Source organism: Xiphophorus couchianus, chromosome 6 (assembly GCF_001444195.1).
Source record: "Xiphophorus couchianus chromosome 6, X_couchianus-1.0, whole genome shotgun sequence".
NCBI lineage: Eukaryota > Metazoa > Chordata > Actinopteri > Cyprinodontiformes > Poeciliidae > Xiphophorus > Xiphophorus couchianus.
The window spans coordinates 374,276-395,720 of record NC_040233.1 but is presented as its reverse complement, the minus strand read 5'-3'; the positions used below and the strand labels follow the sequence as shown (position 1 = coordinate 395,720).

The 21,445-nt window shown below is 36.4% G+C and overlaps 1 protein-coding gene across 8 annotated transcripts in view; it reads right to left on the bottom strand.

The window, feature by feature from the left end:
- Window positions 1-2,993: 2,993 nt before the first annotated feature.
- Window positions 2,994-21,445, bottom strand: part of tmem68 (transmembrane protein 68) — a 29,960-nt gene continuing 11,508 nt past the window's right edge. For 5 of the 8 annotated variants that reach the window (XM_028020865.1, XM_028020868.1, XM_028020867.1 and 2 more), the window contains 8 exons: window positions 20,923-21,038; window positions 19,648-19,821; window positions 11,789-11,888; window positions 11,506-11,673; window positions 9,245-9,438; window positions 7,566-7,626; window positions 5,652-5,791; window positions 2,994-4,812 (listed from right to left, as the gene is read on the bottom strand). In XM_028020865.1, coding sequence (XP_027876666.1) covers window positions 4,696-4,812; window positions 5,652-5,791; window positions 7,566-7,626; window positions 9,245-9,438; window positions 11,506-11,673; window positions 11,789-11,888; window positions 19,648-19,821; window positions 20,923-21,038 — 1,070 coding nt within the window. In that variant the 3' untranslated portion in view covers window positions 2,994-4,695. The remainder of the gene's footprint in view (window positions 4,813-5,651; window positions 5,792-7,565; window positions 7,627-9,244; window positions 9,439-11,505; window positions 11,674-11,788; window positions 11,889-19,647; window positions 19,822-20,922; window positions 21,039-21,445) is intronic. The other 3 variants (XM_028020870.1, XM_028020871.1, XM_028020872.1) reach the window with 1 other exon arrangement.

Here is a 21,445-nt window from a genome sequence, read left to right as displayed (position 1 = left end):
TGAAAATTAATCTTCATGTACGGCTGGGCCCACTGAGACCGGTTCTGCTTGTGAGCTCTGGTTAGGGGCCCAATAGTAGGTTTATGCACTGCAAGCCTCTGGAGGATCCTCCACCTTGAGGTTCCAGAGGCACCAGCAGCTTAAAATTAATGTTTGCTGCTTTGTAAGGGCATTTTAACAGCTGCTCTCTTAATCCGATGAATTTGTCTAACAGAAATCTTCCTCATTTTGCCTTTATCTGTACAAACCCATCTTTGCTCCTGTTTTGCAGAGTCCTAACTTTTCAAAGCCATTTGTTGTTCAAGTGGATGCTTCAAATGTTGGTCTTGGAGCAGTTCTGGCTCAGGGAGAAGCTGGTGAAGAAAAACCTGTCCTTTTCTTAAGTAAAAAGCTGTTTGACCAGGCGAAGAAGTACTCCACAGTAAAGAAGGAAGGACTTGCAATAAAGTGGGCTTTGGACTCTTTAAAATATTACCTCCTAGGAAGGGAGTTTACTTTGCAAACCGATCATAGATCTCTGAAGTGGATGCACTTCAAGCAGCATCAGAATGCACGGACATTACGTTGGTGCCTTGCCCTTCAGTTCACCATCCAGCATTGTCCAGGTAAGAAAAATCGTATTGCTGACTACCTTTCTCGTTTGCCTGAGTTTTGTGAACCAGAAGGGGAGGAAGTGAGTAAATGTTAAGAAGCAATAAGGTTTTCTGTAATGACTGAATTCTAGCATGTGTGTATATGATCCTTGGTCTTTGAAATGTTTGTTACCTTTCTGGTGTGTCCCTGCAGTGGCCATCTTGGAACCTTGCTAAGGAAGAGGCCTGCCTCAAACCCAGCTCTTTTATGGAGGAAGCAGTGATGGCTGGAGTTTGATTGGCTGGGGGTAAATTGAGAAGGTGGGGATAACCAGTATATAGGTGGACTGCTGGCTGTAGGAGGGACTGTTTGATGGGAAAGCTGCCATTTTAAACTGTGCTATGATGTTGGAGACCTAGCAAACCAGTTTTGATTATTGTACAGCCAAGTTTACTATTTTTTTTTTTCCTTCCACACCACACCTACAAGTGTAACAACAGGACAATACACTCTTTCATGGATGTCTGAGAAGTTAAAGTCTCTCAGCAACCAACCCAGTAACAACCTTTGCTTCCAGAGCCTCACCAAAACAAAGAGAAAACTTATACGAGCAGAGCCAGAGCCTGTCTGTTGAGAACTCTGATTACACAGGACCACAGACACAAAGAAGAAAAAGATCTTATACATGTCCAAACTTGGGGACCATGGGTCAAATCCAGCCCCACCACAAGTTTTGTGCAGCCATCTAAACTGTAGAAATACAATCTTTGATATGGCGATTGAGTGTTTTACTGGCATTTTGTCAATCAGCTGTTCTGAATGTATTTTGCCAAATTGGATCAAGGTGAGTACATTTTTAACCCTTTCATGCATGTTTTATGATCCTGTAAGTTTTTTTCAAAAGTGTTTTTTATTTTCTTAGGGCATAAAAATAAGTTGGGACCTTTTTTTTTTTTTTTGTACAAAAATACTTTTTTGTAGGATTTGTCCAAATGTTCACTCAGGTGAATAACATTCACTTACACCTTTTTTTAACATAACTACTTATGGACATTTTTAATTTTACAAAACTAACAATATTGAAAATCTACAAAGCACCCAGGTTTCAAACAACATATTGGATGCAGATGTATTTAATTTTATCCACATATCATTGCATATTCATATTGATCATTGCATATTGATATTTTTGGTTGCACGGAGGTAGGACCAGTGTTCCCCAGATATCAGCCTGATCTCATGGGGTGCCTTAGACCAGTGGCGTCCAAAATCAGTCCTGGAGGGCAGGCATCCTGCATGTGTTAGTTCTCTCGCTGGTTCAACACACCTGGATCAAATGGCTCATTAGAAGACCTCAGGAGACATACTGAGGAGGAAGTTACTACCACCAGACATAGAACTAGAACATGCAGGATGCCTTTGACACCAGTCTGCATTTCATCGGTGATGGGATGACACTGGCACTCTTAAGCATGTCTGGACAGAAACGTCATTTATTAGCACACAAGCTACAGGTGCCTTGAATGTAAAAGTTTCACCTTCATAAGTGAAAAAAACACTTGGTATCATGTCAAGATGAAGACCTTGTTCTGATGATCAATACATTCTTGACCTTGGGTATCTGAGGTATGACATAATTCCATGTGTATTGCCTGATGCTCTAATGTCCACCTTAGAGGTCTGTGTGCATTTATGACATAAAATTCACAAGAAATACAAGATCCAAGCTTTTACTATGCATGAAAAATATATATATATTTTGGGGGGGTGGGTCTGTGTTTTGTCGTGGCTGAACTGTTCATTCTTTCTGTGTGGATTTTTTAAAAATCATTTTTATGCCAGTACAACCACATTTGCCTTCACCTTTACAACTTGTATGTTGCTGCATACGTGATGGCAAGATGACGTATTTACGCCATGAAATTACCATATCACAATAAGGTTTATTTTCCTGGGCAACTTTTTTGAACCGGTATTATCGTGAACATAATATATCCCAGCCCTAATTCCTAGTGTTTTATTTGTAATATACATACAAAAAAAATAAATCTAGTGTGTGGTCTGCCAACATAACTAAATATGTAAAAACATATTTTTTTACATATGGACATACAAGTAGAGGGGCATATGTGTGAATATTTTGAGACTTTTCTGGGGTTTCTAAATGTTGTCACATGACTGCATGTTCCTTCCTGTGCTGCAAAGGTCTGCTGAATGGACTGAACTTGAGCCTCATCACAGTAAAAAAAAAGAAAAAAAGAACAAGTTCATGATGTACTTAGCAATTATGCCATGTCATAGGGCAAGTAAACTGATTGCATGTAATTTAAAAAAAACATCAAAAACTAAAATAAAATGCACAATGAGGACTTGTAGTACACAGAAAACTATTTTCAAAACAAAAGATAACTTAAGCACTCTGATGTTTTGCAAAAAAATTGGTTTATAACAGAATGTCAAGACAGCAATTTACCATATCTAAAGGCAGTTGTCTAAGGAATGTCTGTAGTTTTCTTTCAAGCATTACTATGAACTACATAAAAATAACAAGGAATTTTTCAAAGACAACGCAGCAGCTAAATGTGTAACAAATACATTTCTTATGCTGTTATGTCTAAATCAGTTGGAGTTTCAAAACATAAAAGAAGTTACATCTGAGCTGTATTGTAACAGCTCAGATGTAAGTGAGCTGGTGAGAATATAACCTCCCTTAAAATTTAGAGCAGTTCATCAAAAGTGATAGAAATTGTCTTCATGGCAGTCTGTTCAGTTAGCTGGAATAGGAGAGCACCAACATTAAATAACACAGTTATAGATGATTATGTACCTTTTACATATCACCACATGTAAATGTAAATACAACCAAGTGTGATACATCACCACCATCACAAACAAAAGTTTCTAATAATTTCAGCATTTGTTGAATTTATTCGCCTTCATGTGAATTTGTTTTGTCTATATATTTGTAGAGTTAAGATCACAGACCTCTAAACCTTTTCAATATAAACATACATAAAACAGCTGGTCTTTCCTGCTAAAAAAAAAACTAGCGACACCAAGGCTTAACCTAAATCAGAAAGAGTGAAGCTGATCAGTAAGTTCATTCCAAATATCAATGTGAAAGATCTGTGACAATCAAGTTGTTGAGAATCAAAGTTTTTTTTTGCTATGGAGAGATCTTTGGGTATAACATCACTTCACCGATCCACACTCCCTATAGCGGTGTTTCCCAACTCTGGTCTTCTAGGCACACTGCCCTGCATATTTTAGATGTTTCCTTGCTTCAGCAAAGTTGATTTCAATTAACAGGTGTTTGCTGAACTGCAGTCAACTGAATGAGGCACATTAAGGAAGGAAATATCTAAAACATGCAGAGCAGTGTGCCTTGAGGACCAGGGTTAGGAAACACTGCCCTATAGTGAGACCAAAACAAAGTGACAGGACTACAACCAGGTACAATTGCTCATGATGCATAGAGGTCATTCATACGGAATATTGTTACTATAATTGAAAGTACAGTAACATAAACCCCTCACCATTTTTGGATATAAATGAAAAAAAAAAAAAACACCCACTCAGTATATACAATGACATTTTGCACTTATGCATGTACAGTTCATAAAAATACTTCCCATATTCTTTAAGTTTTACCACATTTAATATGGATAAAATGTATTTTATTTTTTACAACTTAATTTTTTTTCCTTTTTCCATCCTACAATAAAATTGAGTATTGTAGAGAGAAATATTATTTGAGGGAATCACCAAGTGACATAATACAAACAGCTAATAGTACAGTGTGCATGCAGAATGCAACCAGTCATTTCCAAGTTAAAATGTTATGAATCAATCTTACAGGTATGATGTGTGAATGTAATGGGATTGGTATTGTTTTGGATTACGCAGCAGTCAGAGTCTGAACCCAAGACAAATTTCCCCCGGGACAATAAAGTTCATATTTATGAACTTTATTGTTCATAAGGTTCATATAAACAATAAAGTTCATATGAACAATAAATATATGTTAAAATATTTTTGATCAATATAAATATATAAGCCAATGATAAATTGGGTCATAAATTATGATCCAATTTATCGGATCATAAATTGGACGTATCATTTTTAATTCTGATGTTGGTAATCTTTGCGTTTTGTGTAGAATCTCTCTAACAAGGCTCTCAAGATGCTCCCAGGGATCTGCTGGTGTTTATCTATCAAAGACTGGACCGCCTGCTGCACCTGGACAACAAAAACAGTTATAAGACTTATATCAATACAACCATTAAAAAAGTCTTCAAATTCATAATGCCAGAGACACACAATTTGGATTGTCAAAATAATTGACACTTTGATGTCCTCAAAAAAAATTTTAATTGTACAAAGATACTTATTTGCGCTACAATTGGACTGGGGTAGAACCGAACCACATTAACTGGGTAGAGTGAGACTTGCCAGTGTAGAAGTGCCTAAAGTGTGACATTTTTTTAAGAATTCTTCATATTTTCTCAAGGACAAGCCTACCATGCGATTTATTTCCACTGTTAGCTTTGATTTACTTAACAATGGAAGTGTCATACAGTCTTTGGGGATAGCTGCTTTTGTCTCAACAGTGAGATTCTGCTGAAACAAGTCTCAATTTAGACTCATGACACAAACACCTACCTCAGTTTCATCTCCTTACCTGCAAGATTAATGTTTCAGGATGGAGTTCCAATAATTAATTCAATAATATCAGTAGGAATCACTAAATAATGTAATTGTGAGCAACATGGGTTTCCATACATCAACAAATATTTCTGCAAATGCTGCCTTTGATGAATTGGGACCATCTTCACTAATTTCTTTTTTGTCATTGGAACTGTGGCATTTCTGGCAAACCTATGGGAATCTCTTACCATCTTATTCATCATTTGACTGTTTATTTTATTTTTTTATTTAACCTTTATCTATACAGGTTGTTCCACTGAGAACCAAGATCTTGTCTACACCTGCTTTCATATTTTTCATGTATTTCACCAAAGCATGATATTTATCACTTAAATTCATACAGACCGAAAAAGATTTTTTTAAAAACTCACTCTTTCTGCTAGCTCAGCAGCATTGATGTTTGGGTCATATGGAATAGGATCACCAAGGAAGGTTTGAAATTTCACAGGAAATCCCCCATAAATTGGAGCTACAGGAAGACGAAATCTTTCATATAACCACCGAAATAATCCTGAAAAGAAAAATACAGGCCAATAATTATAAAGAGATTTATTGTAATGTTGCAGTCCAAGAAAATACAGGTTACAAATACCTCACATCGATGAATGTGTTCCCAGGTAGGTTCATCTCAGTTTTGTGGTAAATTTGATATTCTGACTGGCACATTCCACTGACCCAGAGAGCAAAACAGATCTCTGTCTCCACTGTACCTTTCGGTCAGTACTCATGAGCTTAGATTAACAATGCTCCTGCCATATTTCAACATCTCATGAATAGATGAGACCATGGCACCTGTATGATGCCATGGTCTAAGCTCAAGATGGCAGGACCAAGAAAGTGTTTTAATGTCCCAGGTATTCTCTCATGCCATACACCGGACTTGAATAAGTGGGTGATTAACAGGCTTCTGCAGCACTTGATGCATGAAGAGAAGTGCTGTTATGTGAATCGTGTTCTGGAACAGAGACACATCTAAAATATCCAGGGTAGTAGTCCATGAGGACTGGAATTGAGAAACATTGGGCTAGAGGTTAGCTGAGGTTGGTGATTGTGGTAAACTCAGAAATTAACTTTAGACATTATGGTGATGACCCCACTGCTAAAGGGTCTGTTTTGTTTTTCTGTTTCAGGTTGGAACCTACAACATTAGTGGCATGAGATGCACCTGGGCCAGGTCTTCTCCTGCCTGCTCATCAGGGTGGCTCCTCAGTTGAGTAGAGCGTTCACCCTGTTTATTTTTGGCTGTGTCTGGGTTTCTACATTAGATACCGTTCCACACATCCAGGTATTGAGACCAGACTGTGAGATTATTTTTTGTTCTTAGCGCTGTCAATCACTACCTACACAGGTAGGTAGTGTAGGAGCCACTCATACTCTCCCATTTGCTCTCTACTATGCTATAGTGCCTTCCGACAGTAGAGCTTGCCATGAATGCTCAGGCTAGTTAGTATGGCCACTGATGGCCTTACTAACTAGCCATGAGTGGAAACAATAAATTGTTTCTCTGAAATTAGTACATTGAGCAGCGCTTACATGAGCCAATCTTAGTCTTGATTGCCAGGACTAAGACCTTCCTCCTGGCTCTGACTGGTTGTTTATGACTAGGAGCAAGGAATTTTTGCAGATCTCTATAGTAGCTCAGGGAGGAGATGGAGCCGTTTGATTTTTTTTTCAGATTTTATGTCTCATAACATACTATCACAACAGTGACAGTTATAACAAATATGTAAAACACAGATTTAAAAAAAATAAAAGTTACATTAGCTCTAAGACTGATATGCATTAAACTGTGAAAGTATGTCTTGCACAGTAATGGCGTTATTATGCCATTACCATTATATGACTTGAAAATGGTCTCAAAACAACAATATTGTTGTTTGTCATAAAAATTACAGGGACAATTTATTGTCTAGCAAAATTTGTTATTGTGACAAGACTACCTACAACAGTGAGCAGATTATACCTTAAAATTGATAGTTTACATCATTAATCTAAACATACATGTCATCCATTTCCTTAATAAGCCCAACAAGGGGATACAACAAACTGCAACAAGAGGCAGAGGTGCAAACATATCCCATAGGATCCAGGTACCAGACCAAGAAGCATGAGAGGACAGAAGGATCCCAGGATGAAAAAAATCAACTGATAAACAAAATTGTATCTACTAGTACAAATATCATTATAATGTGAGCGAGCGACAGACAGACAGACAGACAGAGAAACATGCCATGTTTAACAAGCACAGAATCCTCAACACTTACTTATACACAAAACACACTTACTTAGTGTCCCAAGAGATCTGAAACCCTCTCGTAGATTCTGAGTAAACATTGGAATTATTGGCTGAAAAAAATACAGAATAAGCTTAGAGATATGACACCATGATCAATCATGAATTCATGCATATTGGAGTAGGCTTTTTGAGCATATTTAACTGGATCAAAAATAAACATCTCAATTGAAATCTGAATTCTCAACAGGATTTTATCAACCAAATGACACAAACCAACCAAACGCTCTTGCAGATTTCTCAAATGATTAAGCGGTAGTTGCGTCAGTCTTGGAAACTATAGGTAACAAGTGGGAAGCAGAATCAATCAGGATTTCAATCTGTTTCCATGGCAGCGGTTTTCCTCAACAGATCACTGTATTTTTATCAGCTGTACAATTTTCTTTTTCAAAATAAAGCTCATAGATGCTGTTCAAGATAAAGGACTAGTTCTTCCATGAGAAAGATTATTGAGAGAGAACTTTCAAAGTAAACCATTCGTCTACAGCAGGGGTGTCAAACTCCAGTCCTCAAGGGCTGGTGTCCTGCAGCATTTAGATGTGCCTCTGTTGCACCACACCCGAGTAGAATAATTGGGTTATTAGCAGAGCTCTGGAGAACTGATCTACACAAGAAGGAGGTAATTAAGTCATTTCATTCCAGTGTTTTGTACCTATGGCACATCTAAAAACTGCAGGACAGTGACCCTTCAGAGCTGGAGTTTGACACCTGTGGTCTACAGCATAAAAGAAACAAGGTATGTTAGATTTTCAAAACAAAGAGGTTCAAAACGGGACTCTTGTTTTGTTACTGGTCAGTCTATAGCTGAAAAAGGCTCCATATTCCAAATGACACTGAAAGAACAACACTGATGTGCAGTTAGGTTAAAATGGATTTTTACCTCTGCTTTTTCTATTCTCGATCGAGAGAGAGAGGAAGAGAGATAGAGAGAGAGAACCATTTACAGTTAACAGAAAATGTATATATCTATAAACCTATCCATCATAGATAGGTAGATGTGTGGCTACAATCAATAGTAGCCACACAGGCATACCCGCTAAGAGACAACGCACCCAGTATAATACTTTCTCATTGAAATTGGCCCTCTGTCTCTTTAAAAACTCCTGTTCTTTCTGAAACTCCACCTTCAGGAAGTCATCACAACATAACTCCTCTATTAACCCTTTTTCTTACCAGTGTTTCACTGAGAAGAAGCTAGTAAAATAAGCTCAACAGATGTGCAGTTAAAATAGGTGTTTGCTAATTGCTGGTGGCTAGTCTGAAAGAGCTAAGTGGGGGAGTCGCAGAGCAGGGCTGCTCTGTGAGGTGGAAGCTCTGAAGATTGAAAACTGCAGCTTTGACGAGGAGCTGCATGTCGAAGGCAGTGCTCAGTCCACACAGGCATTTTGCACAGCTGAATGGTTACCATGGAGATTAAAAGATTTCTCAAACATGCCTGAAAGAATCAAGCCAACACTCCAGGTATGTTTTTGGTGAGGGAATAATATTAGAACATGGTGTGGAGTTTAAAAAAAAGTAGATTTTACATAAAACTGCCCCTTGAATAATTTATCCGTTGTCATTTTACTATGCCTAACTATGAAAGAGTATGAACTTAATGTAATAATCTGAATAAAGAAAATATACTGCTGTAATCTAAGTAGTGTTATAAGGAAGTTTGCCATAACGCACCACTTGAGAGTCAATGGCAACTTGTGCAAAGCCTTTGCGTTTTCCCCAAAAAAGACGGTAGGTCTCATCACTAAACATTGCCTCCCGCACTCCTCCTGGAGAAATACCAAGCAAGTGGCCATTCCTCAGAGCCCGGACACACTCTTCCTGAGGACCGTGGATCACTGAGAAGACCTCTAATAGCAACTTGAAACCTGGAAGTAGAAAGCAAAATGGAGAAATCAGATACACACAAAGGGATATCTCGTTAAATATGATCAGAACCTTATAAGGTCAAGAGGAAGGAAGTATTATGCACACATTAGTAGGGACTTCAGACCACCAGGTGTTTGCCAATTGCTGCTGGCTAGTCTGGAGGAGCTGAGTGGGGGAGACATGTGAGAGGGCTGCTCTGTGAGGTGGAAGCTCTGAAGCCTGGAAACTGTTTTTGCTTGGCCTTGGGCTTGCATGTGTATGTTTACAATAACAAACAGCATTCTGTCATTTGATTTAAAAGAGAAAATATCTGTACACATATGGTGCCATCAAGTTTTTGCTGAGCAAACGTTTCTCACTGCAGAAAATTATTACATTTGCTTTTTAAAAGCATGAAGAATTTTAAGAAAGGAGAAAGAAAAAAACACAGGACAGCTTGTAAATTTTGTAACCTATTTATGTCATGTTAATGATGAATCGCTGAAAAGTTACTGGGTCTATCAACTGCAGTAGCAATTCCGCTCCAATTCCTCTCATCGTCATTTCTGTGGATATTCCTTGCACAAAATGTTGACTAAACAATCATGTTGTTTTCACCTATAATCTCCGATATCCACTGGAGTCTCTGATGAGCCACGTCAGCTGTTCTTTGTTTGGGATTCCCCTCCATGCTTATGTTATTGGGCTTTCTCATTGGCTACCTGTCACATTCAACAGGCTGCGTTCTCGCTCCCAGTCGGGTAACACCACACATGCTACGATAACCAGGCCAAGACAATCCAACATGTTGAAATGTCTGATGTTAGATCGGAGTGGTCCTGACATTCTACCTACTGGACCCAATCAGTCTTAGCATGCCACACACAGTAGGATGATCGGCTACGATTATCGCAAGAGATAATCTTAGAATGTCAAACGTTCTAAGATTGTGGTAAGGGGAAAATCGCGGCAAAAAATCGTGTAATGTGTACTGGGCTTTATCCATAAAAGCAACCTTTTAAATTAATTCAATTAAATTCAAAAATACTTTAATGATCGCAAAAGGAAATTAAATTTTGTTCTAGCGTATTAATTTAGATCCTTCAAAGAGTTATTGAAAATAGTGATGGCTGTTGGCAGGAAAGATTTTCTGCAGCGGTCTGTACTGCGCTGAATCTGAAGAAGCCTCTGACTGAAGATGCTTTGCCTTCCCAAGACAGTCTCATGAAAAAGATGGTCAGGGCTGTCCATAATTTTCTTGATCCTATGAAGAATCCTTCTTTGCATCATCATCTCCAGAGTTTCCATAGTCATCCCCAGAACAGAACCAGAACAGAACTAGTCTTCCTTATCAATTTGTCAAGCTTTTTTATGTCCCTGGCACTGATGCCCCAACAGATGACAGCAGAAGAGAGAACATTCTCAACAACAGACTTATAGAAGATCTGCAGCATCTTATTTCAAACCTTGAAGGATCTTAGCTTCCTCAAAAAGTCCAGTCTGCTCTGTCCCTTATAGATGCTACATTGTTGCACCTCCAGCCCAGTCCGTTGTGCAGAAGAACTCCGAGGTACTTATAGTCCTCAACCACCTCCACTTCTTCTCCCATGATAGAAATGGAGTTTGATCTAACCCTGTTTTTCCTGAAATCAGCAGTCATCTCCTTTGCTTTATTCACATTTAAGATTAGATGATTGTTCCCACACCATGCCACAAAGTGGTTCACCAGCTCTCTGTACTCAGCCTCTTGTCCATCTCTGATACACCCAACAACTACACAGTTATCTGAATATTTTACTAGCTGAGTATACAATAAGCTGGAAAGTGTCGTTAGACAGAGGGAGGTTTAGCTCTTCCTATTGAATTGGTTATCTCTGCGATCAGATCTCAGATAAGTGAAAGACAAAGGATGGATGGACGGACATGTTCAACATAGTAAAGCAGACTGCTGTGGACTAGTAACTGTTAAACTGGCCAGCAGATATGCTTTTTCTTTGTATAGAAATAACTTCAAAACACACTCAGCAATATTTCTGAATGACAGTAATGTGCCTTAATTTCCAGAACAAATAAAACAGTTGAAGTACCAGGAATCTTGAAGAGGAAATGGTCAGCTACAGAATGGCAGGTACGTCCTTTCTGAATGATAACACGGGCCAGGAAGTAATAGTAATCTATAGGTATGGCTCCATGATAGTACACTATTAGAGCTGGTCCTCTGTTGGGAATCTTCTCCATTCCATGGATCTCATAACCTGATACACAGATCATATCACAACATACAAAAATACATTATATAGATTTTTACATTTGCAGTGCTATAAATAAACATTTTATATGCTTTGGGGAGTAGTTTACATTTATTCATACCATGCCATATGGCTCCATGTCCATCCCACAGGGTAGCTAGTGTTTTTCTGGCTCCATCCCACAAGTTGTTACTATAAGCTTCCTTTAGCTGATTCTTCCTCTGACAAAAGATATCAGAGGTTCAAGAGTTTACTGAGCAAACACTTCTGACTGCATAAAAGTATTACATTTGCTTTTTAAAAACACAAAGAATTTGCTAATGAAGTTCCACTGGCAGATTTTATTAACATTTACAGACAAAAACTATTATGAATGTCATCATGAAAATGGTCTCAGTGGTTTGCCCATAGTCTCGCTTTCCTCAGAGTCTTAATCTTGTTTGTTTTTGAGTCATTCCCAGGTAAGGTGTTGGCAGTGACTACTACAACACTGTTGGGAGGCAAGAAAAAGTCTTAAGACCTTATATCATTATATAAGTGTTGGTAATGTGATCTTACCTGGTTACTTTAGGTTCAGTTAGTCTTTTTGTCTGAATCTGTGTCCATCTTTCTTTAGTGATTCTATTAGGTTATTTCTTTGTTTAGGTTTTCTAGCTCAATGTTCTTATTGTTGTAAGATCAGCCTTATTTCTGTCGTTTGGTTATAGTTTCCCTCAAGTCTTTCTCTCTTCTAGTTTATCAGGTTCTTTTTACTCTTAGTGTGTCTTCTGTATTAGAAGTATTTTCAGCTCCCTGTTTCCTCCCTTTTGTATTCCCCAGCAGATCTTCTTAGCTTCCCTGTGCCACCTTCTCCCCTCAGCTAGCTCCAGTGCCAATTACTCACACCTGCAATCAGTCATCTTCTTCTTCTTCTTGGATTTACTGGCGGTTGGCAACAAACTTTTAGTAGCATTACCGCCACTTACTGGTATGGAGTGTGGTTCGTGATGGTTTGTGTATATATATATATATATATATATATATATATATATATATATATATATATATATATATATATGTATATACTGTATATACACAGTACAGACCAAATGTTTGGACACACCTTCTAATTAAAATGGGTTTTCTTTATTTTCATGACTATTTATAAGGCAAGAAATCCCACTTATTAACCTGACAGGGCACACCTATGAAGTGAAAACCATTTCAGATGACTACCTCTTGAAGCTCATCAAGAAAATGCAGAGTGTGTGCAAAGCAGTAATCACAGCAAAAGGTTGATACTTTGAAGAAACTAGAATATAAGGGGTATTTTCAGTTGTTTTACACTTTTTTGTTTAGTGCATATTTCCACATATGTTATTTATGACATGTTTTTTTTTTTTTTTTGCCAGTTGTTTGTTGATTCTTGCGTTGTGTGTGAATTGTGAGACAGTTATTTTTTGTTTTTGGGCATGTGCACCGACTGATGGCACCCTTTGAATTTCGTTGTCCTTGTGACAATGACAATAAAGATTTATCTTATCTTATCATAGTTTTGATGCCTTCAGTGTGAATCTACAATGTAAATAGTCATGAAAATAAAGTAATATTGAATTAAAAGGTGTGTCCAAACTTTTGGTCTGTACTGTGTATATACCAAAAGTATATACACTTTTGGTATATAGTGTATATACTATATATAGTATATACACTATATATAGTGTATATACTATATATATATATATATATATATATATATATATATATATATATATATATATATATATATATATATATATATATAAATAAATTCTACAAAAAATAAATAAATCCTACCTATACATATAAATATATATATATACACACACACACACACACACAAGCACACACAAATATACATACTTATACATAACTTTGTATTCTACTCATCTATATCATATACACATTCACAAACACATCTACTATAATTAAATTCTATTAAATAATTTAGTTTTCTTTAAAACTCGAATAACTATTTGTATATGTTTACTCCCCAAATTCTTCCTCAAAATATTTAATAAATTAACCTTTTCCTTAATACATTCAAACTCTCTCCTCATATATCTTCTCTCTCTTTCATATTTATGACATTCTAATATAACATGTTCTATTGTTTCATATTTTCCACAGTAATCACATTTGCCAGTATGCTTTTGAATTTTAAAAAGTGTATAATTAAGACCTGTATGCCCAAATCTTAACCTTGTTATCAATCTTTCCTCCTTTCTATTTCGTCTTTCATTTCTTCTTTCTCCTACCATCTTCTGAATTTTATAAAACCATCTTCCTGTTTTTTCTTCATCCCATTTTTTTCTTGCCATTTTTCCATCAGTTTTACTTTTACAATACTCTTTCTCCCATATTTACTTGTTTTAACTGTAAAACTAATAGGATTTTGAATTGCCCTCGTGACCATTTTATCTGCCCTCTTGTTTCCTTCTACTCCAATATGTGCTGGAACCCACACAAATATAACTATCAAACCCATATTTTGTATTCTGAATAATGTATTAAATATTTCTAATAAAGCTTGAATCTGAACAAATTACTGTTTTTAATGGTTTTATGTCTTCTACCCATTGTAAAGCTAATAACATTTCTCCTGTGTATACTGATAATCCGTCTGTAATTCGGTTTCCAAGTTTTATATTGAATTCTGGTACTACAAAAGCTATTCCTATTTTTCCAGTTATTTTTGTTGCATCTGTATAAATTTGAATATATTAATAATAATTGTTTAAAGGTAACTGTACTGAACAACTATCTACAATGTAAGATTTATCTTGTTTCTTTTCCATTATTGTCATATCTACTGTTGCTTCTGGTAGAATCCATGGTGGTATAATTGATATTGGTGTTTGACTAATTTCTAAATCAGTCATTTTAAATTATTTTCTTTTCTTTTCAATTGTCCATCCAAAACTCCTCATTTCTTTCTTTTTTTTCTTTTTACCAACATGGATTTAAAATTTCCCAAGTTGGATGATCAAAATTATTGCCTCGTAAATTTAACCAATATTTTTTTTCTAGTTTTGTTCTTCTTAAATCTAACGGCATTTCTCCCATTTCTATTTCTATTGCTGCTGTAGATGTAGTTTTAAATGCTCCGGTACATAATCTTAATGCCTGATGTTGGATAATGTCTAATTTAACCAGATGTGTTTTAGCTGCTGAACCGTAAACTATACAACCAAAGTCTATGTTAGCTCTTATCATACCTGTTTAAATCTGTTTTAGTGATTAAAATAAAATACAATCTTAAAATATTTAAGATTTTCTTACATCTATCAACAACTTTTTGAATATGTATATTCTATTTTAGTTTTTCATCAAACCATAGTCCTAGGGTGTGCTGTGATGGTGCAAGGGTTAAGCAAAACCCACATATAGAGGCCTTAGTCCTCGAAGCGGCTGTCGCAGGTTCGATTCCCGGCCTGGCAACCTTGGCCGCATGTCTTCCCCTTCTCTCATTACCCTCTTTCTTGTCAATTCACTGTCAAATAAAGGCCAATAAAACCTTTAAAAAAAAAACATAGTCCTAAAAATTTTATACACTTGCTCTAATTTTTGGTTATATAATTTTTATTTTATTTCCTTGTTTATTTTTTTTCTAATTAAATATTATTACTTTTGTTTTTTTTTCAACTGAAAACTTAAATCCCCATTGCAATGCCCATTTCTCTATTTCAAAAATAACCTCTTGTAATTTTTTTACAATGAAATCTACATTTTTTCCTCTTTTCTAAACAGCTCCATTAGCGGCAAAAAGTGAACATCCCATTTCTTTTCCAGTATCTTTAAATACATCATTTATCATAATTGAGAACAGGAATGGACTTATAATACTCCCTGCGGAGTTCCATTTTCTACTATGTTTTCCTGAGATCACCTCACCAATTCTAGCTTGTATTTTCCTATTTGTTAAAAAGTCTTTAATCCATTTAAATATTTTCCCATTAATGCCCAACGTGTATAATTTAATTGATAATCCCTCAACCCACATCATACTACACTTTCGATATCAAAAAATACTGCCGCTACACTCTTTATTTAATTGTGCTCTTCTAATTTCATGCTCAAGACAAAGCGTTGGATCATTAGTACTCCTCCCTTTTCGAAAACCACTTTGGTATTTTGACATATATCCTTTATTATTTAAATAATATACTAGTCTATTATTAATCAATTTTTCAATTATTTTACATAGATTTGATGTTAAAGCTATTGGTCTGCAATTTTCTGGGTTTGAGTTATCTTTTCCTGGTTTAGCTATTGGTACTATAATTGATTCCTTCCAGTTCAACTGCAATTTTCCCTCCTCCCAAATTTTATTATATAATTGCAATATTATATCTTTCGATTTTTCACTGAGTTGTCTTATCATTCTATATCAAATTTGATCTTTACCTGGTGCTGTATTTCTTGTCTTACTAAGTGCATAATTCAATTCGGCTTTTGTAAACTCAACATTTAACAAATTATTTGTTTTTTTCAACATTCTCTAATAAATCTTTATATTTAAGTTTTGTATTTTCTCTTCAATTTCTTCCCTCTTCACTAATATTATTTGAACTGTGAATTTTACTAAATGTTCTTGCCAATATTTCAACTTTATCTACATTTTGTATTATATTTATATTATCTGACAACCCCCAAGACAGAGAGGCAAAAAAGCTCTCTAATATTTTAGAGAATTTTGGTCTAACACAACATGTCAAACAAGCAACACACACTCAAGGACACACCCTGGACCTGGTTGTCAGTAAGGGTGTGAATATTTCCAATGTCTCTAACTGATGTCGCCCTGTCGGATCACTTCGCTGTTATCTTTGAAAATTCTTTATCTTTTAACCCACTTGGACAAACAGCAACCATCACAAAACGTTCTTTCACAGAAAACACAGCAGAAACATTTAATCAAATCTACTCTTCTTCCTCACCCTTAAGCTGTAATGAAAAGAAATCTCCATGGAGAAATGCACAAACAGTTAGATCTGCAAGACAACTCTGCTGTAGGGCCAAAAGAAAATGATGTAAAACTCACCTTCACGTTCATTATGACATCTATAAAGAAAGACTACGTAACTATCATTTAACACTAAAACATGCAAGAGAGGCTTTCTTTGCAGATGTCATAAACAAAAACATTAACAATGCTCGAGCTTTATTTGCAACAGTTGACAGAATCACAAACCCTCCTGTGACGTTACCGCCTGAATTTCAAACAAATGCAGCCTGCAACCAGTTTTCCAGCTTCTTTTCAGAGAAAATTAAAAAAATCAGAGGATTAATCTGCACATCCACTATAAAGTCAGTACCAATGTTGTGCCCAAACAAAACAAATACAGGAAAAATGACCCAATTTCAACTACTTAATCATAAAACCCTACAGGAAATTATAAGTCAACTAAGCTCTAGTTGTCTGGATGTTTTACCAACACATTTCTTTAAGAAAGTCCTGCCTGTTATTGCTGCTGATCTGATCCAAATAGTAACTCATGGCTCTCATCAGGCGTTTTCCCCCAGGCTCTGAAAACAGCAGTAATCAAACCACTGATAAAAAAGAACAATCTGGACAAATCAATAATGCAGAATTACAGGCTGATCTCCAACCTCCCAATCATCAGCAAAGTTATTGAAAAAGCTGTTTAAACAATTAAATAGCTTATAACGATAACCAACCTCTTTGACTCCTTCCAGTCTGGTTTCCAGTCTAACCACAGCACAGAGACCGCCCTCGTAAAAGTGTTCAATGACATCCATATAAATACGGACTGTGGGAGAACCACAGTGCTGGTTCTGTTGGACCTCAGTGTTGACCATGACATATTACTGAATCGACTGGAGAGTTGGGTCGGACTCTCCGGTCCAGTGCTTAACTGGTTTGAATCTTACATAAAGAACAGGGATTACTTTGTTTCAATTGGAAACTTTTCCAAGAGGTCAAAGGTCACATGTGGGGTAGCCCAAGGTTCAATCCTAGGACCCCTCTTATTCAATATTTATAAGCTCCCACTAGCTCAGGTTATAACAGTAAATAATATTCGCTACCATAACTATGCAGATGACACACAGCTCTACATTATGATGTCACCAGGTGACTCAGAACCCATCCAATCACTGAACAGATGCTTAGAACAGATAAATGTGTGGATGTGCCAAAACATTCTCCAGCTGAACAGAAACAAAACTGAAGTTATTATTTTTGGACCTAAAGAGGAACGATCTAAAGCACAGGTGTCAAACTCCAGTCCTCAAGGGTCACTGTCCTGCAGTTTTTAGATGTGCCACAGGTACAAAACACTGGAATGAAATGGCTTCTTGTGTAGATCAGTTCTCCAGAGCCTTAATGACCTAATTATTCTATTCAGGTGTGGTGCAGCAGAGGCACATCTAAATGTTGCAGGACACCGGCCCTTGAGGACTGGAGTTTGGCACCCCTGATCTAGAGGGCTCCCATAAATCACTCTAATTTTTTTATTTTCTCCCATGATTTCTTTCTCCAACACAGTTTTTTTTACAGATATTATCCACATTTAAAGCCTTATTCTTTTGTTCTTCATTTTTACAAACTACCAATAGGTTTCCATCTCTTTACCATATCAACATCTCCAATTTTCTTTTTAATTTCTCTTGACACCACCATGGGGCTGATGTTATCCTGTTCTTCCTCGTTCTTGAGTTTTAATATTATTTTAAATTCCTCCCTCACAACTTTCCTCCTAACTATCATTTCTTCTTCTGAACTACTTCCTTCCAGTTCTCGTTTGCTACCTTAGATATCACCAATTCCCTTTCCTTCATCTATTTTATTTCTTCCACGTCCTCTCCCTCTTCCTCTCCCCACTGGCGTCCACCCTTCAAAATCCATGTCTTCCTCATTTCCTATCTCCACTTCCAACCCAACCATTCACATACCAGTTTATGCCCAAATCTGCCTTTTCCAAATCAGATATATTTATGTGTTTTGTTTTTCCCGCGCTGCTCCAAGTCCTCTTTCACCGGCTAAACCCAACCGCTCCAGACGCAATCAGTCATCTCATCTAGCTAGGCCCTTTGTTCCAAATACCTCCCAGTATTTAAGCTCCCCATCTCAGTCACAACTCGCCAATCTGTCTCATTACCCTGCTCACCAATATGCTTGTCACCTTCCTCATCTCTTCCTGTGTCTTTAGTTTGGCTTTATTTTTGGATTTTGTTTCCCTGGACTCTCACAATTTTGGAAGTTTGATTCTTTGTTGTTTTTTTTCATTAAATCTTTAAACAAAACTCCACCACATCACTCGCCTGCTGCTTTTGGATCCACACCTCAACCGCATATGAGAAGTAGAGTGACCATTCCATGGCAGGTTTACAACTATCACAGCAGAAGCCTTAGAACTGGCTTTGTGTAAATCTTTAAATACTAAAATAAGTCTCTACATTAGTTTCCCATCTGCTTAGAGTTTTTTTTTTGATAATTTTATGCTGTGTAACTTTTTCAGATCTTGTAGTCTATAAAATCTTATCAGACAGGTTTTGTGAGAGATTACTGGCAGGTTCAATTGTAAAACGTGTTCTAATTTAGTTCATTGCATTCACAAGTCTTTTTTCCTCAATTCGTTTCGAAAAACTAAAACTAGCAATAACTGTATAATCAGTCCCTAAAAAAAAGACAATAAGCACTGAGTAGCAATAAATTTCAGCATAAGTTTGATTTTCTATAAACATTTAAGTTTAGCAAGAAGAGATCAATAATAAATTCATTTGTCTTAAAGTTTGTAGCAAGTTACATATTTGTTTCATTTTCAAAAAAGTTGAAGTTTTTTTCGTAAACAGGAGTTGCATTTAGTGACGCTTTTCTCCAAACCAGCAAAATTTTTCATTTAGAGCTATAATCTCCTAATTTTATTAACATGAAATGAAAAGTTATGTTTCACAATTGACTGTTTATACTGTGGACAATATTGAATTTGTACATACCTTATAGACATGAAGGAAGAGTATTGAGAGATAAAGGAGGATAACAATGAGGAATGGCACAAGGAAAACAACAGCGAGAGGGGTGAAGACCCACAAGAGGTATTCCAGAAAGCTCAGGTAGTCCTCGAGCTGCTCCAGGCCGGCCCACTCTTCCCACACATGAAACAAACACACCTGTAGGCAAAGATAAGAGCTAAAAAACTAAGAAGGAAAGGCTGGTTTGCTATTTCCTATTTAGACACAAAATCTGTAAAAAGTTACATTGATATCTGCATATATATGTTTTCAAAATAATAATCAGCACCCTCCTACTGTTGGCACACAGATTTACCAGATCTGACAGATGCAGTTACCTTTAATACCGCTTCTGGACAGATTCATAAATCAACAAAAATACTACATCACAGCTCAAAAAATAGCCAACGGCAGACTAGTAAGTGGGTCCAAGAACTCTCAAAGAGCTGTTACATGTCACAGTTGAACCCAAAAATTACTCATTAAGATTTAAAATTATTTTTGTTCGATATAGAAGTTGTTTTTCTCTGAAAATCAGACAAGCACCACTCAGAAGATAAACACTGTAAACAGAGGTTTTATTCACATTTGGTTCATTAAAGTCATGTCAACCATGTTTCTCCAACCTGCTTAGTCATCAATGGTAAAAATCTTCAACAGCTTTACAACAACAATATCCTATTTATAACAGCTGTTCAGTTTTTTCCTAAAGTTTTAACTTGAATACATATTTAGGTGATGAGTAAGCTCTTGAAGTTGAAAGTTCTCTTTGCCATCACTCTCATTTTCAGCTCCCTCTACAGATTCTCTCCCAGTCTCTAATCAGTACTGAGGAGGCGTCACTCCAAAACATGACTATTACTTCCAGTCAGAAGAAACATGTTGGTAAAATGAAAGGATTTCTTCAAACCTAAATCAGCCAGGGGTATGAATCATTTTGAACTACAGTAGACTATCTACGTAGTTAAGCTGAAAATTACTAAAGTTCATTCAGAATGGAATTTACCTTAACAAACATGTAAATTTAAATAATAAAGTTTAGTGTTTAAGAGAGATTTTAATTATAGTTTGTGTTTTTGATAAAACATCCAGATTTCATAGAAAGACTGCAGTCTAGATCTATGCTAATCACATTGCTTAATGCAGCGTACGGAGGCCCTACACATACTGTGCATTCCTGCATCACATCAACACATTTGAGAGCCTTGAAATATTGAGGCTGCATAATATTTTGATTGGTCAAGCTCACTAATTGTGTACCTCTTCATGCCACTGTATTGGTGTTGTCACAAGTGTTTGCCATGGCACAATAGTTAGCCCTGTTCTGCGTTGAGACATTGGTTGCACTGATTCTCTCTGGGTACTCTGGCTTCCTTCTACAGATCAGAGAAATGTATGCCAGGTTAATCCAGCACTCTACACTGCACTTAGTGATTGTGTGTGTGTGTATGTGGGGGGGAGGTGAGTGCGTGTAAGTTAAAATATGCCCTTCTATAGCAAAACAAGTGATTACATAGATATGCAGTTTGTTTGATTCTCGTAGATTCTATAACTCTCATAAAAATATTCGGTTTGAGATATTTAGAAAAATCCCCAACTAGACAGTTTCCACTCATTTGCAAACTTATTACACAGTACTGTGACGCAGTATCTGCTCCTCCACATTTCCAAATTAAAATGATAAATTATTACAAAGATAATACTATTAGAATTTCATTTAAAAAGTCCAAGAAGATTTATTTTCATTAATTTCATAAAGTGAATTTTATAAATTCATTACATA